General features: G+C 37.2%; 4 protein-coding genes across 4 annotated transcripts; 2 read left to right on the plus strand and 2 right to left on the minus strand.

Moving 5' to 3' along the window:
- EV154DRAFT_388535 (uncharacterized protein) lies at nucleotides 1–483 on the plus strand (the record flags this gene model as incomplete). The annotated part of the gene is made up of 1 exon (XM_051595072.1): nucleotides 1–483. A coding segment is annotated over one exon (483 nt), but the record flags the coding sequence as incomplete, so codon positions are not given.
- Nucleotides 484–6,176: 5,693 nt separating this feature from the next.
- EV154DRAFT_488632 (uncharacterized protein) lies at nucleotides 6,177–7,019 on the minus strand (the record flags this gene model as incomplete). The annotated part of the gene is made up of 3 exons (XM_051599161.1): nucleotides 6,177–6,358; nucleotides 6,737–6,846; nucleotides 6,919–7,019. 3 exons carry the CDS (start codon nucleotides 7,017–7,019, stop codon nucleotides 6,177–6,179), a joined length of 393 nt encoding a protein of 130 aa, XP_051450306.1.
- A 471-nt stretch (nucleotides 7,020–7,490) lies between these two features.
- Nucleotides 7,491–8,357, minus strand: EV154DRAFT_488633 (uncharacterized protein; the record flags this gene model as incomplete). The annotated part of the gene is made up of 4 exons (XM_051599162.1): nucleotides 7,491–7,705; nucleotides 7,801–7,819; nucleotides 7,938–8,008; nucleotides 8,267–8,357. 4 exons carry the CDS (start codon nucleotides 8,355–8,357, stop codon nucleotides 7,491–7,493), a joined length of 396 nt encoding a protein of 131 aa, XP_051450307.1.
- A 242-nt stretch (nucleotides 8,358–8,599) lies between these two features.
- On the plus strand, nucleotides 8,600–10,686 carry EV154DRAFT_488634 (uncharacterized protein; the record flags this gene model as incomplete). Its single annotated transcript, XM_051599163.1, has 7 exons — nucleotides 8,600–8,726; nucleotides 8,861–9,036; nucleotides 9,060–9,176; nucleotides 9,813–9,871; nucleotides 9,996–10,158; nucleotides 10,453–10,581; nucleotides 10,648–10,686. 7 exons carry the CDS (start codon nucleotides 8,600–8,602, stop codon nucleotides 10,684–10,686), a joined length of 810 nt encoding a protein of 269 aa, XP_051450308.1.
- Nucleotides 10,687–18,168: the final 7,482 nt, after the last annotated feature.

Raw genomic sequence — 18,168 nt, forward strand, 5'->3', positions numbered from 1 at the left:
TACGCCACTCCTGCTGTCCCTCAGGACAACATCATTTTGAAGGTCCATCTTTCAAAATTACCTTTCTTGCCAGTAGCCGATCTACACACCACGTTGGTCGACAATTTTTCTCGTTTCGGTAACGTGAGAGACGTCACCATTTACCTCGACGATGAGTCCAACACAGCTTTCTGTGGCAACGGTGCTATCTTCTTGGACAGATCAATTGATCCAGCTAACCCCAAAGCCTGGGATAAGCTCACGTATAAAATCGATTTAGGTAACCAGTCCTTCTGTCTTGGTAAATGGGCTAAGATGGAATCCCATTGTGTATATTGCAAACAAATGGGTCATACCCGTAAGGACTGTCAAGAGATTCCAACCATAAGTAAGACGTGTTACCTGTGTGATCGACGTGGTCATCTAGCCCGCCATTGTCCCCGCGCTCACGATAACTCGATCGCATCTTCAAAAAAGCGAGTTCGTAACGAAGAACAACCTTTTGTCCCAAGCATTAATAAGGTTTTAATTAATACTGTACCGTCAGTCAATGTGGACGATAATGTTACCACACCCAGTACCACCGCAGTCAACCCAGCCAACGAGGATGTACCAGTGCTTCAACCATCCAACTATTTTACGGTATTATCAGACAATGAATCCATGATGGATGTTTCTGAAGATGATAATGATCGGTTAACAGATGCTGAAGAGCCACCACTTCTTTCAAACGATTCACCAGTCATCGTTGAAGAAAGATCGGCCGCCAATACCAGTGTCCCCAAGACTACCCCAACCACAGTTGCCAATTCTGCCACAACTCACCAGCGAGTCTCTCCTCGTGCTAACAAAGGTGTCGCTGCTGTCAAATATGACCCTTCCTCCTCTTCACCGATATCTTCCATTCGGAAGACGTCTGCCTGATGAGGAGGCAGATTTAAGTATCTCCAACATTTTTCTTTAAAAAAAAAAAAAAAAAAAAAAAAAAAAAACATTTCACTCTATGAATTTACATAATTCAAATCATTCAACCATTACTAATTCACATACCACTACAACAACAGAGTCGGTAATTCCTTCTCCTTCTAATATTACTCAAGAACCTTTTTTGGTGGAATCATTCCTTTCAAGCACTATCAGGATTGCTACCTTAAACTGTCGCAGCCTTGTCAAAACCAATGAACCTTCTCGTCGTCAAGACTTTATCCGCTTTCTGCGTAAACAGAACCCACCTCTAGACATTATTACTCTACAAGAAACACACGCTTCAACTACCGAATTGAAGTTACTTCTTGATAATTTATTTCAAACCAAACAAACAGTGTGGAGCAAACATTGTGGCATTGTTTGCTTTAACCCTTCATTACAGCTAACTCCAGATTTCATAACAATAGACCAACGGGTGATAAAGTGTACCATTACTCATGTTCATCGTACCTTTGATCCTCTCACTGTTGTTACTATATATGGGCCAGCACAACTCGCTGAGCGTCAGCAATTTTTTTCAGGCATCATTGAAATGCCTTTTCTTCGCTCCAGTGACGATATGTCTACAGTCGATCTTCCCTCCAGTACGCCAAGTTTGCCTACTCGAACAATCATCACTGGTGATTTTAATTTTAGTCTTAGTGATGTATCCAATACTTTGTCTGGCACACGAGCTTTGGCTAACCACCAAGTTCGCTGGAATCAAGAGCTTCAATCCAATTTTAGAAATTGCTTGGACTCAGCTACTATATCACCGACATTTCGACGGGGTCAACAGATGTCTACTATTGATTATATATATTCGACAACTGATTTATTCTCTGATAAAATCAAATCCAACGTGGAATTTATATCACCAGCATGGACTGACCATGCTCTTTTGACCTTTTCTTTTAAGTGCAGTTTTACCCATTTAGGAAAAGGACTTTGGCGAGCAAATCCGGCCTTAGCTTCTAACCCAAAATTTTTGGATTCAATGCACCACGAGATAGATAAAACCTGCTCAATGTTTCCTCCTAATCTTAGCCCTCAGCTTCGATGGGATCGTATCAAGGAAACTGTTAAAAAAGTTGCACGTAAAACGGGTCGTCATCATGCCAATTGGCGCAAGAAACATTTAGATGTGCTACAGCAAAAACGAACTTATATACACAACGACGCATCATTGACTCCTGCTGTTTTGCAATTTAAACTTTCCAAAGTGGAGGCAAAAATTCAAGGTCTGCAAGAGGAAATAACTACCAATGACTCTTTACGAGCCAAAAAATTTTGGAAGGAAACAGGTGAATCTTCGCCTTCTTTCCTAAAACGTTCTATTACAGCTCGCCTCACTAAGAGCTTCATTCCGGAATTGACACATCCAGTCACATCAGCATCATGTACAACTCCTGCAACTTTGACCGGTGCCGCTCATTCTTTCTATCAGAATCTATATACTCCAGACGACATCGATGTAAATGCAACAGATCAGCTAGCTAACACAATACCTAACATTGTGGTGCTTGATGATAGTCAACGCGAATATCTGTTAACCGAATTCACTAAAGACGACTTATTGGAAGCTGCTAAACGAACTCCCTCACAAAGTAGTCCCGGAATAGATGGAATTCCATATCAAATACTTTTTCATGTTTTACATAATGCAACTGCAATACGTGTGGCTATACAAGTGTACAATGATGCTCTCATGGAAAGTATTTTTCCTCCTAGTTGGAACAAAACTTGTATGATCCTACTCCCCAAAAAAGGTGATCTCACCAATCTAAGTAATCATACACCAATTAGTCTGATCAACACAGATGCCAAACTCTTTACTCGCATGTTGAATTCCAGGTTAATGATGTACATGAATGATCTGATCAGTCCACAACAGATGGGATTTATGCCTAGTCGATTCATTGGTGAAAATGGAAAAACTTTGCAAGCTGTAATGTCTATAGCCGAACACACCTCATCTAACGCTATTGGACTATTACTAGACCAAGAAAAAGCTTATGACCGAATCCATCCGTCATATCTAGCACGAATGATGACCCAATTTGGAATACCCAGCCCAATGATATCGTCACTTTGCACTTTATTTTTTAATACCAAGATTCACATCAACATTAATGGCCACCTGTCAACACCTGTTTTACAACAACGAGGTCTACGGCAAGGTGATCCCATTTCACCTCTGCTGTTTAACATTGCTTTTGATCCATTCCTTCGTTCTATTCAACAGGCAACAAATTTCGATGGCTTCACTTTTCCAGAATTAGTAGCCGAACCATCCCCGGAGTCTTTAAAAGTTATGGCCTATGCCGATGACACTCTTGTGTTTTTACAGTCCCATCAAGATTTTATTTGCTTAGAACGACTCATTAACCAGTATACCCTCGCCTCCAATGCCAAACTAAATTTTGCTAAAACCCAAGCTTTCTCCTTGTCAGGCAAATCAAGTCACTATTGGACGACCTACCTCAGTTCAAGGGAAACACCCATTACTTCATGGCATGATCGACATTCCCCTACTGCTCTAATCTACCTTGGATATCCACTATACTTTAACGCATCCCAGAAAAACCTAGCGATCGACCTATTAATACAAAAGATACAACACGGATGTGATATTCACTCTGAACGTAACTTATCCATTAAAGGCCGAACCGTAGTTCTCAACACCCTTCTGCTCTCCAAATTATGGCACGTATTACGAATAGTTCCTCTGACCAAAGGTCAAATTGATCGCTTACGAGGAATTTGCAGCACTTTTCTTAATGCATCCCGATTTCCTCGAATTGCATATCGCAACTTTGTTCCGTACAAAACAAAAGGCGGTGTTGGCATTTTGGATCCTCTAGTTCAACAACTTAAACTCCACTGGCGTTGGCTGGCTGACTTGATTATTGCTCCCGCAGTGCTACAACAGCCTGTATATAATGATCGGTCTTTTCTACACACGTGTGTCCCCTATCTCAAATACGGCCTATCCCTCATTGCATCTGGAGGAGCCTTCTCTCATCTATGGCCACTGCTGTTTTCAACAAAAAGACGAGGGTTTCGTTCGTTAACATCCAATTCTTTCGTGTTGCTTTTCTCCCTTATGGACTCCTTACCAACCTGTGACATTAGTCAGTCTAACCTGTCGTTGGCGACAATTCTACACTTGGATTTGGCTTCAATTGTTATTCCAACTCCGCGAACGCCTGACATTCCAGCCTCTGCATCGCTTATTTCCGTGGTCTTTCCTCGTAACAGCGCCAGTATGTCAAAGATATTGGTACGCGATTTCTTCATAGTGGATCCCGATACACATATCTTTCGACAACGATCTGATCGCGAAACTAGATTTCCAACGTTACTTCGTAAGTTCCGTGTAGCAAACGCCAGTGGGTGTATCCAGTCTACAAGCAACTTCGGTCGTCTCCTGGGTTCTCGAATAGAGTCCACTGGGTCTATCGATCTCCGTCCTCTTCTCGACTCTCAAATGTCCACATTTATTCTGGCATTCGATAATCCGAAACAATTGGGAATACTGCTACGTGATTCTTTGTTTCCTCCAAAGCCCACTACCACCTTTAGTATAGGCAAATGGAAAAACGTTTGGGGTTTACCCATTTCCCCCAGCATTCTTACAATATGGTATCGTGCGATTCATCACAAGTTGCCTAACAAAAGTCTCTTACACAGTATCATCCCGGACTCCTTTCCTACTGCTGGTTGTATCCATTGTCCACAAACTGAGGATACTTTACACCACTTTCTATATGACTGTCCCACTAAACAAGCTATCTGGCTTCAGTGTTTGTCTACCTTCTTTCCAAACGTAACAATCGTACCTGGTCGAATACTATCCATTCTCCTTGCGCTTGACTTCGGTGATTTACACAACACAAGATCTCCTGTTGCCACTTCGTTGACGTTTATATCCGTTATAGGTTGTATATTGCAAGGGATCTGGAGATCCCATTGGCAACTAGTGTTTGACGATCAACCTTTCACTACCACCACGGTACTAACACGCTGCCTGTCTATCGTATGGCAATTACACTTTCAATCGCTGGCTGATTAGTAGTACATTATTTGCCTTTAAGAAATACGTCGACCGTTTTATTTGTCCTCATTGTCACCCCTTGACATTATGCTTTGTTACTTTACAAAAAAACTATTCAATTATAAAAATCTCACCCCCCTTTTAGTCCCACCGGGACATTAAATAAAATTTTGAAAGACAGCTGCGCTGCCTTTCCCTACAAAAAAAAATAAGCACATTAAAAGCACTTTTTCAGGTTTTAAGGGTTTTGATAAGAATAAATGGAATATGTATAGCGTTTTTTATTCAAAAAACATTTATCCGAATTTTCAACACTAACTCTATCGACCATGTACACTTAACTTAATATCTGCTTCAAAGATTCTTGTTGTTTAGTAAGGATACTTATCGCGACTTTTTATGTTTTGGCCGCGATAATGATAATTAATGTACTTCAATATCACTTAAGAACATCAGTTTAATCCTCTGACGTTTATATTATCCATTTGTGGGTTTAAATTTGTGTTCAACATCACACGACTTCTGAAAACATGAGCGTAGAACTTCAAACCACATATTTTAATGATTGCAACTCGGATAAAAAACACCCTGAAGAACCCAACCAGGAATATGCAACTGTCTTACCAGCATAATTATTGTATTTTTTGTATTAGATATAGCTAAGCATGTAGAAATTCTAAAGTCTAATTAAACTTCCAATTTTATCATTGATATACTGTCATTGATGATCTACCTTTTAGGATCTTGCTAAAGGTGCCTCAATATAATTGAAGGATCGCATTCAAGATTTATGTTATTTGATGTACATTTTTACAAAGCTAATATAATGAAGATAACTTTAGGAAATATTTCCTTTGCTGTATGCTGGTAGCTTTATTTTTCTTCGGAAACTTGTAAGAATAATGATCCACATGGCTTCACTGTTTTAATAAACACATCCGGGCAGTCCATAGAATCAAGTTAATATCAACCAATATTCGCAGATAAGTAGGAAGCGGCAGCGTACGTCATCACAATACAATAATTCCTCAAACATCACAGCCAAATATATAAACCGAGACCATGCACAGTAATAACATTCGTCGTCATTAAATCACAAACAACATCTTATCTAAAGTCTTAATAAATTAAATAATGGGATCAGCAAACCACTAAATACCAACAGCAATCACCATTACTTTTTTCTGGCTGTTACTAGAATCTCCTCCACCAAATGTTGACTGTAGAACACTCTCAAAAACCAGGATCCACTATTTTCAGGCATGTTTCGGCTATTATCTTTAACACTGTCGGAAAATAAAAGTTGTTCCGTATTATTACTTATTGCAGCAGGCTGCATGACACACATCCGAGATTCTACACAAATTAAATACGACAACTGAGCAGAAAATTCGATCAAACAGAGGATTAAGCATTACCTCTTCTTTTTCTTATTCTATAATAATTCCAGTTAGTTACAAGCATAACAGTGCAAAAATTTCCTCTTCTTCAGTACATTACCCTACCACCAACTGTCCCCAAATAAAAAAATACACGGAATCAGTATATAATTTTAATACTAAATTAGGTGTTACATCTTGTTTTTTCTTCGTATTGCTTTTGACATTGTGTGCTTTCTATAGGTACGAAACTATGAAGTGTATTCATCCTCGTTAAAGAAATCCTGAAGCAAATTCACTCGTACTAAATTCTTGAATGTGACATTAGCAAACGGTTATAAATTATGAAACTAACCATTGCCCCTTCGGCCATTAGAAATATATATCTTGTTTACTTCCCAAACGAAAGCGCCAGCTTTTGATGATCCAATTTTATCGCACCAATTTGAAAAGACGTTCACCCACCTAATTAATATAAACATAACAAAAACAATATCATTTAGAAACATTAATTAAGCATATCTTGAAAAATAATACCAGCAAAACGTAGACTTAATATCGCCAAGAGAAAAAACCGAATGAATCAAGAAAAAGTGAATATGTTCTTCTTGACACGGCAATTGCAGAGCGCACTCCATTCAGGAGGAAGCAAGCTTCGACACATTTGCGGTTATTCATAAAGAGTGATAACCGCTCATGCTTGACTTGATGTCGACTTTAAGAAAGCGAAATAAATATAAAAACAGATATTTATTTTTTTGAATTTATACACAGTTCCTACAGTGCAGTACAAACTTCAATCAGTAATAAAGCAAATTCCAGACATATGAGGCGTGATTCCCATTGGGACCTGATTTGGGGTCAACATTAAGAAAGCAAATAAAAATAAGAAGTTTTTTTTTCTTGAGCTCATAAGAGATACCAGCTGTGCAGTGCAACCTTTAGCTGTTGACAAGCGGGCCACCAGACATAACCCGTTTCTTTTAGGGAGTGATTTCAGCAGAGTCATTTCCTGATGTCGTCATTACGGAAATGAAGCGAAACATTTTTTTTCTTAAGCGAACAACAGACAACACAATGGTATCACACACTCCAGTAGTCAAGAACAATCATCCTTCAACGTGCACGCTGTTATGTATAGAGCGTGATTCCTGAAATTCCAGCCCCCATGTCGCCATTGAGAAAGTGTAAAGAATGAAAACAAAGATTATTTTTCTGGAGAGGATAAGAGCCAACGCCATTGCAGTACTTAATTGCATTGACAGTACGCAGATTTTCAGACATAAGTCGTTATGAATAAAGAGTGAGTCAAGCCAAATCTGGACTTAAGGTCGCCATAATAGAGCCAATTGAATTTTAAAATATGGAAGATCTTTTTCTTCTTGAGCGAAATAGTGAAACAGCCATTACAGTACTTACTCCAGTCATCAACAGGCGGCTGTCCAGACATTAGCCGTTATTTAAAGAGAGTAATTCCAAAAGAGCCATCGATTGACGTCGCCATTGAAAAAGCGAAGCTGATAAGAAACAAGGCCCTTTTGCTTCCTTAGTAATACCTGTCCTATCGGCCACCGAATCACATATTTAAAGAAGTCCCCCATTTTTGGCTTCAGAAACGGTAGTTTTACTATAGCATAATAAAGTATGATTTATTATAAGTATAAATCACAGTATGAATTAAAGCGTATTACCTGTCGTTTTAGATTAGTAACGTCTTACAGGCCTATAGTGGCATGTGTGAACAATTTCTTGGAGTTTTCCGCGGTTACGCACTTGACATTCATTAAATACAGGTTAACATAAGAGAGAGCGAATGATTGCTGTGGTTCTACGTTTACAAAATTAAGTGCTTAAACTCTTGCATGCTGAAAAATTTGATTTTTACCATCACGATGTGAGCTTCTGCAGGTCTTTAGAATTTTTCTACTTCCAACAATCGAACTATAAAGAATTTGTAAGTCAAACGAGCACAACATCTAAAAATTATTACCTAACCAGTTATATGCCGTATTTATAAAAAAAACTGGCGATTATATTTTCTCCATCGAAACAAAGAATCATGATGAACGGTTTTCCGGCTGAGACATGTCTTTGGTCAAAACCTTCTTGATAATGTAATTTCCTCAGGAATATTTAGTAGGCTAAGATCGCCCCTATAAGCTACAAAAAATGAATCAGAAGTACATTTCAATATCTCACGTCTTTCGGAAATTACCAAATGGAACTAATTGATATTCCTGTATTCCTCAACAATGTACCGAGAACTGCTCCTGCACCAGCAATTGCAAATTCTTCTGCGCCAGCACTCAATTCCACTTCTCCAAGCAGAATGACAGTTTCTTTACGTCAAAGATTGTCAAGATTTGAGTAAAATGCTGCTACTGCTTCTATTGAACTGAGACCATCAGTTGATTCCGAGATATCTGACATTTGTTACCCACAGAATTATAAAACTATCAAACTTAGTAAAATTTTACAGCTATCGATCCGTTAAAGTTACAAGGAATGCATGGGCTACCAAATATTGCCGTGTGGGTGCAAGACTACCGCATGTTATCGACGGCGAACCTCCTTTTGCATGATTACCTTCTGGAAGAGGTGACACTATATGATGATGTTGCTTCTATCGTCCATAAAGACATTGCTTTTTCTGTTGTAAAAAAGCGATTTGTCAAAAGAAAGTGCGATATCACTACGAACATTTGGCGGATGTAGAGAAGAAGAAGAAGTATTGTGATATTGTAAGACTTCCTGCTACTGAATTAGCGAAGAGATACCAATTTCGAGATCAAGAGGTCAGTAATGTGATTAAGCCTATTTTGTCTCATCTTACTTACGCATCACCAAATAAAACCTGACAATTTGAAATCGAAAAACCTTTATCATCCTTTAATTACACTTGCAACATGCGCGAAATAAACTAATGTTCTGTTCTTCGTAGTGTTTCTGTCAAATAGTTGAAATGAGTTATATTAGTTATATCATTAAATAATTTTTGATTGTGCCACTACATACTCTTACAGGAGTTTACAAAAAAAAAGAGATTTAAAGTCACTTGAGGTAGAAATACCAACAATATTATGTAAGGAATGGCTTTTCTATATTTCATGTGAAATACAAACACGATTTACTTTAATCCAACTTCGTTGATTATCCTGTTTGTAATGAGGATTATGGTCAGCTATTAGATCTTTTTTTATCAAAACTTTATGTTAAGTAGTGATGATGATGATTGTCTTATTTCTTAAGATATCATGACTATAAAGTCTTTAGTTAGTGGCCTCAAATTAATAGTAAAAACGATTTTTGTTTGTTTACCGGAGCCTATTCATCAAATCTAACTAAATTTCGAATAATTCTACAGTGCTAGCAAGCTTTGGCAAAATTTTCAAGTTTACTCCATTAGCTTTTTTAAACAAGGGTTATCATAGTTAATAGCTAAAGGTGGTCATGAACAAGTTCTGTTGGACTTGAACCACTATACGACAAGGTAGGTTTGAGCGTTCTCTTCAAAGCCAAACTAACAGTGTTATAATAAAATAGGGCAAAATCTTATATGTGACTAACTGGTACATGGGTAGATTGCATTTGTTGTTTTGAATAGGCATTCGAAGAAAAAAGACGTTTCTACGCAGCATTGGGAATCATAAAGAGACATTCGGCTGCTTGGTGTTGCTCTTGTATTCCAACTTTTGTACCCTACACAAAAAAATGAAGAAAAAAAATGGTATTAGTGACATTGCCGACATTGTCACAATTGTGCGATTGATGAAAATGGTGAAACGTTCATCTAATGTATAGAAGGTGACATACCAAGATTCTATTTCTTGTTTTGTTATTTCACAATGTAGAAGCTAGGATGAGGACTTGAAAAAAAAGCAAGAAACGTTTCTAAACTTTGCTAATTAACAAAGCCCCCTTTCAAAATTTTAAACCACGCCAGCTTATTTCTCTCAGTTGGCGCTTATCAATCCACAGATCGTTATATACCCACATTATTTGATGACATGGCTGATGTTAGTGTTGGAGGCTCGGTTTACTTGCTTTTTAGTTGAAATAACTGATTTATAGTCATATGTAAATGCTTATCCTGTTAAGATAAGTGAGAACAGTCAGATGATTTTTAGGTTTTACGGTACTCCTTTTTTATTAATTATATCAGTACGTCCACGCTCTTCGGTGGATGCTTCACCGCCGCAGGTTAGTGGAAAGGGTAAATATGGCTATATGTTTGACCTAAGGTTATATTTTACTCAAAATTAATAGACCGTTTACCTTGCGTGGTTAAATACTCATGTGGCATAAATAACGGACAGAAGAGGTATGCAATTTAAATAAATCTATGCAATTCCAGTAGTATGTCATCTAAGCAAGAAATGAACGCTAGAATATCGGAATATTTCATAATATACCGACATCATTCATTACATAGACGGAGACAGGATGTTGAGTACGGAGAGTACATACCTCGTCTCCATATAATAGGAAAATATTGTTATAATCGTAAAACAGGTCATGTGGTGTAAACAATGTGGCATATTAGGTTTCTTTTTTTAGGGAGCACATCTATAAGGTTTTCTCTGGTATTGAATGTCTCCTACCCTATTACATATAGTTTTTTACACATTACCTGAGCTATATGCAGTCTATAGATATGTCTATTAGTTAGATTCTATATGTTTATTAATAGAAGTAAATCTTTATTATTGGTCTTTAAAATATATAATTGGGTCCTGATAATTCTCTCAAGTTATACTAATCGTCTTAAAAGTACGTCTAAAAGAAGCATATTGGGCAGATTACCATGAAAAAAACGATTGATTTAAAACCTCAAAAAGAGACGAAATTGGCTGCACATACCCTGTATCCAGGAAAATAGAGATAGCTTGTTAGTATCAGAATGCAACCGTTTGTGTGACATTAAATAATGGGTACCCATTAATTCGAAGCATGCATCCATTGATCTTGAGTATCCATCCAATGCTTTTAAGCATACATCCATTGATTTTAACCATACATCCATTAATTTTAATTGTCCACGGATTGATATTGTCTTCCTGACCCTTACAATATTTCCCTTTTAAACAATTTACGTGAATCCAGAATCGTTTCACTCGTTGTGGTGATTGCTGTCTGAAAACATCAGCTGTTGTCCAACTATCATCAATCATTCTCGTGGTTCAAATTTGTATCGATTCATCCACTCTTAAATGCAAATTTACGAGATGCGTTAATATAATATTGGATAACCCCGAGAACTGTAATTCCGTCCATGACGGAATATAATCCTCATAGTCCCGTCAAAGATACATTACCAAATAAGGCGAAGGATCGCCAGCTGTCTAACATTTCATAAGTTGCCGTGAAGGAGGGAGGGGATAATTTTATAAATTGGACGCAGAAAATTGTTTTCACATATTAAAAAAAAAAAAAAAAAAAAAAAAAAAGTACTTAAATCAATTTACCGTGATTTAATGAGAATCGCAAAAAAGAAATGGAGACAATACTATGTAACTTTGTTTCGACTTTTCTTTCGTAATTTTTCTTGAGATCTAATCGAGGTTTAGATCATCTTTAAGAGTTGTTTGTTACTAAACATTATGACTTGGTAGTCGATATTTATTATATATATAATTTAAAAGTCATATTGTTGCTTGTGTTGATATTTATAGTGCTATGCATGTGGTTATTTATAGAATAATATTTGTACGACTCATGGGGTTTGATGCCTTTGCTCAGAGTATTCAATCATATCAACAGCGTCAAGGTTCACACCAAATTTTCTTTTAATTCTGACAGGTAGATCTGCACCAAAGAAGTATAAATCATCAGCTTTTCTTACTCGGGACATTGCTACATACATTTGACCGTGGGAAGGCATGTTATCTAAGTGAATCGCAACAGAATCAATTGTGATACTCTGTGCTTTATGTATGGTAGTAGCAAACGCAGGGACTATTGGAAATTGTGACCTGACGTAGCTTGTGCCTGGAATCGATCTGGTAATTCGTTGAATCCAAATTGTTTGTTGACTGCCGTCGGCGTTGTGTTTTACAAGTAAGATATTTTCATCATCGACTTCTAAAATGTTTGCTAAAGTGCCATTTACCCAACCTTGAGAGACCCGCAAGTTTTGAAGGAGCATGACCGGCATGTCGACTTTCAGTAATAGTTCTTCAAGAAGTCTGGTTTCTTTTAAGGCTCTGACAGCTGATTTCCGATTGCCACCGTTGTAAATATCTATAGAAGTGATCGAGATCGAATCGCCTTCCAGGTTTTTAAACTCCTTGGTATTGGCTCTGTCTACGTTAACTCGCGTTGTGTATAGACGTAGGCAACTGGCTGGTATGTCACTTTTAAGGACCGTTCTAGAATTGATAAACTTAACCACTCCCTCATCGAAATTACATATACGAACTTTGTTAAGAACATCAATAAGTATTTGATCAACTTGTCGAATCGGTGCGTGCAATGTAAATTTAGTAGAGTAGTTGTATAGCGGAGAATCCCAAATTAGGCCTTCGTCAATACGTACAGGTAGCAACTGTGCAACATCACCAAAAAAAAGTGTTTTAATACCTCCCATCGCTGTGGCTCTTTGTGTTGTTCTGATCAAAGCATCATTCATAATGTCCAAAAGCTTCTTACTAATCATTAGGGACGCTCAAATAAAATCGAGCCTCCAGGTTCCAGCTTCCAGCAAATTTTAGATAAATTCTATTGGCCAAGCATTTTCCGATTTCTTTTTGTGATTTCTTAAATTTGCTGGAGCAAAAAGTGCTCCAGCAAAATAAAAATTAATTCCAGCTTTTTTTTCGTCCAATAACATTTTGGTATTTCGTTACATGATGTAAGGCTATCAAGCATGACATAATTTATTACTTTAGTCTTTTCCACTTCAACAACACTTTTATTATTATTATGCCTCTCTTGTCAACTAAAAAACGTCTCATGGAAGACGTTAAAAAAATGCTGTTTTTCTTCATTACAAAATATGAACGAGAAACCAAGTCGACCGAAGTAGATCGTCGCATAATCGCAATGACAAAACAGAATCTGGAAACAATGGCAGCTTTTTACCTTGCTTTACAAACCGAAAGATACAGCGTAAAAAAAAACTGGGGTACTCGTATTCGTACTGGCACATATCTCGATTTATTAAACGAAGGTAGAGAAAGTGTCTTTAAAAGTAAAATAAGGATGAGTAAAGAAGCCTTCAAAGACGCAGTCAGAGCGTTTGGTGATTATGAGGAGTTCGAGAACTTCCCGAAAGAGAAAATTGAGCTCCATTTCTTGATCACTTTTCATCGATTGGGATGTAAAGGAAATGCTGCTTCAATCACGCAGGTATCCGATTACTTTGGTGTTTCTGGTATGACAAAAAAAACGCTCCGATTTATTATGATCTAACATTAAAAGTAGAAGGTACTGTGATCAATTACACCAAGAGAACCATAAATGCAATTCTGGCTAAAGAAGATCAGTATGTTTACTGGCCAGCGGCAGAAGAAAGGGAACATATATCAATAAAGATAGGCGAAAGAAGCCACTTCAAGTCATGCGTCGGATTTGTCGATGGTACATTTATAAGAACCGAGCGTAGTCCCAGCTATGCCAAGAATAATTTTTATTTTTATAAACGTGCGTATGGTATCTCTACAATGCTCGTTTGTGATCACAAACGAAGAATTCGTGTTTGTGTCAATGGATGTCCTGGTGCTATTCATGATAATAATGTTTATCAAGCAACAAGTCTGGCCAAATCCCCACATAGACATTTCTCCCCTGGTGAATATATATTAGCTGATAGTGCATACAGTGTTACCTCGACTGTCATCTCATCATACAGAACCGGTTCAGTACAGGCTACAAAAGAAGAAATAGAGAAATTTAATTTGTATGTAGCTCAAACTCGTATCGCAATTGAACATTGCAATGGAATTCTGAAAGGAAAGTTCCAAAGCCTTCAAGAGCTTCATATTACAATTCGTGACAGGAAAACTTTGATCGAAGCGGGAAGATGGATTCGTGCTTGTTGCATTATGCATAATTTCCTTTTAGAAGATTCAACTGACATAGAGGAGTTCAGAGAGGCCAGTGGACATAGAAGATTCATCAGTAGTTCGCAGAATAGGTCAGATGATGATAGTAGTTTAAATTTCAGAAGAAATCAGTTGAAGAATGATATATTGCATAACAACGCTCAAAATTAATAAACATTTATTTAAAAAAAAATAGGTTAATAATCTGCAAGGTCTTCCATAAACTTCTTTATGGTTTCATATCCTTCAGATCCTTTTTCTTCGTTTCGAAGTTCTTTATTCAAAAGCAGCCATTGCTTTTGTCTCTCGAATATCATTGCTACTCTCTCGTCATCCCTCTTTTCTCTTTGAAACTCCAATAGCTCGTCCTCGCGATCTTCATACTTCTTAGATACTTTTCTTTGTCTCTCAAAGAAGTCGGTAATGCACTCATTGAGACTCCTCTTTTTTCCTCTACTTTGTCTAGGCGAAGGTGGTCTAGTGGAAGAGAGGGGCAAAACATCATCATCATCATCATCAACATCATCCATGTTGGTTGAATGAACATCGTCTTCATGATCAGGCTGTTCATCATACGCACTTAAATCAGGAGTCCCACTGACGATATCCCCATTCGACTGCATTCCTTCACCAGTTACAAGTGGATCCGAGCCAAGTAAAGGGAGAAGATCATAATACCACTTAAACAAATGAGTGGTTTTCTCTAAAAGTTTAGATATAGTAAGTTAAACAAATTTAACGGTATAATAGTTAGCAGTTAGTAGTTTTCTTCTTACCTTCAACAGTGACGTTACCATCAACAGCAGGATCAACACCATATCCAGTAGCGGTTACCGTCTTGTAAGTAGCGGTAAACGATTTTTTCAAATATCTAATCGTCTCTATGATACTTTTTATGGTTCTTTCACGATGTCCTCTGTTGACGAGGATTTGGGCCAGCTTTTTCGCCATACCTGTTTGGCTTTCGGCTTCACCTGGTTTTTGACTTTCACATCCGCTGAATTTACTCTAATTATCTCCTACTAGCATCCATTCAACCACAATATCTTTTGAGCACTTGCCATTACTATCGAAGTCATTGATCCAGCTCTTTGCATTCGGGATCTTGTCTGTAACACCAGGACGACTATTAGTCGTGGAGCTACCCTGGGGTCTAGGGGTAGCTGCAGACAGACGTGGAGTTGTTTCCAGTTCCTCAGTTTGTTGAGGTCTAGGCTGAATGTTGACAGGTGTATGGTTATTTTTAAAATTTTATGTGATATTTAAGATGAAATGAAGGACAATCCGCTACGTTTTTTTTTTTATATAACACTCATCATAATATCGGGAGCCAAAAATTATACTTTGTAATGACATAAGGCCTCTTCTAGTACATCTTTCTCTACTATCTTTCATCATACGTTCCTCATTGATTCATTACATCATGTTCAGGACCTCCTCCAATCAAATCTTATTCTGAGTAAAAGTTTGGAATCTAAAAGCTGGACACAAAAAAATATCATTCAAGTTTATAGTTTTTATGCAAATCTTTATGGACATCGGACAAAGAAAAAAATTTGCTGGAAGCTGGAACCTGGAGGCTCGATTTTATTTGAGTGTCCCTATTGAAAACTCATCCACCAACAACATTACGTTTGGGTAAAGCTTGACTATTTCATCCAACTTCACATAATTCGGTTCTTGAGACGAATATCCCATTCCGAAAAAGCGGTGAATAGTAATTCCGTTTACATTAAACGCAGCAACTCCAGTTGGAGCCATTTTGAATATCTATTTATTAATTAAAAATGTTAGAACTAAGGATTGAAAAAGAATTGTAAAAGTGTTTCACTACCTTATATCCTTCTAATTTATAATGTCTTTCAAACATCTTGAGCAAGTAAGACTTACCCGTACCAGCAGCACCTGACACAAATGAGACAGAGTTGTGAATCAGCTCAACATTTACTCGATCAAAAACGCTTTTTGAGACTCATTAGCATTGTTATACATAATCCTGAGCTCGGCCTGTGTGACGTCCTGCGCCTCTTTCAAAGTCATTCACATCGGTTAAGCTGTTGATATTATAAGAGCGATTAATAAGAATACCACCGTTATTTGGACCGAGTGACACCAAGTGTTCAAAGTAGTCTAAAAGAAATAATTGTATTAAATATTAATGTTTAAATACTGTAGCTATGTATAGAGTATTACCTCTCCACGATAAATGGGTACTTTTTTCTGCAATATATGTAGTTCCGAAAATGGGTTTGTTGACGAACAATTTGCTGGTAGTAGTATTTCTCGCCACTATTCTCTGATTGGTTAAACGTTCTCCAGAATGCCTGTTTTTTGCGCAAACATATTTTGTCTTCTTCGAAAATATAAACAAGGGTCAAAGATCCGGAATAAAACGAACGTTCAAAGAGACCGACATTATAGTTACTGATGTCATTGCATTCATACGGTGATTCACGATAGATGCTATAAAACTGAGTGATTGTCAAGTCGGATCCACCATTGCGCTGTTCATATTTTTCTGTAACAAATGTATTAGACTTTGCTATAATAATATATGCTTCCTTAAATTAAAACGTACCAACATGCACAGCAAAAAAAATATGGCTTTTTTCTGTAAAAATTATGTCCTTGAGAACATAAATTTATGTTCAGAAATATGGTAAAAAGTGTCAATTTTAATGTCTTTTTACCATTATTTTACCATATTTTTTACAATATAGTTATGTATACGTAAGTTCCATGTAAATTATGATACTTTTATGTCCTATATTTATGTAATATTTTTTGGATTATTTTATGGTATCGCTATTTCCCCTCCTCCCATCGCCCCTCCATTTATTCACATTTTTTTTTTTTTTTTTTCATTTTTAAACCAAAATTTCCAGCTAATGAAGGACCAGTCTTTTTATTAGAAAAATTCTTACATGCATCTGCTTAATTCTGCTGTAAAATAAAAAATAGTAAGCAATGACAGTTATAAAAAACATCATATAAGCATACCTCTTCTTCTAAACTTGGAACATTCGGGGAGTGGTATTGTTATCATCAGCACTATTATTATTATTTTGTTGTTGCGTCTGAACTTGCTTGATTTTGAGCTCCAGTGCTGTTGACAGATGATCTTACAGGCCATAAGCGTTGGCAGCTTTTCAGAAAGTTTAACTCTGCATTTGTCTCGACGATAATGCCAGTGGTTTTTGCTATTAAAGAATCTTTTATGTTTACGTTCAATTCCCCCCAGTTAGTATTTGGATATTTAGCCTTGATACTCGTAATGGTTTTGGCGACATTCTTTTAAAATAAAATGGTATACAGCTTCGTCATCAGTTACATACTTTTTTATCATTGTCTATGCCTCCCTTTTGTTCAAACTCGGAGGCCTCAGGTTCATACGTACAAATCCTGCACAATTGTCACTCGCTACTGTTCGATTTGTTCTGTTTATACACTCGGAAATGACTTGCGTTCAAAATATCATTTGCGCCAGCCAATTGAGTCCACCTTTGCTTCAAGTGCCTCCACTTTGATTTTAGCTCTCGGTTTAGTTGTAAAACTTGGCTATTCTGTTCTTTTAAGTTAGTTATAAGGTTAACAAGTTCGTCGTGTTTTAGTCATTTCTGTTAAAGGTTTTAAAAAAACAAAAAGTTAAAACAAGGTGTGTGAACAAATTTATTCCTGATCTGCAAGATGTCAAGTCACATCTATAAATTCTATTCTGCAGCACCAAGCTGCTTATTACGCTTTT

The sequence above is a fragment of the Mucor mucedo genome (assembly GCF_025094135.1).
Source record: "Mucor mucedo strain NRRL 3635 chromosome Unknown EV154scaffold_264, whole genome shotgun sequence".
NCBI classification, from domain to species: domain Eukaryota; kingdom Fungi; phylum Mucoromycota; class Mucoromycetes; order Mucorales; family Mucoraceae; genus Mucor; species Mucor mucedo.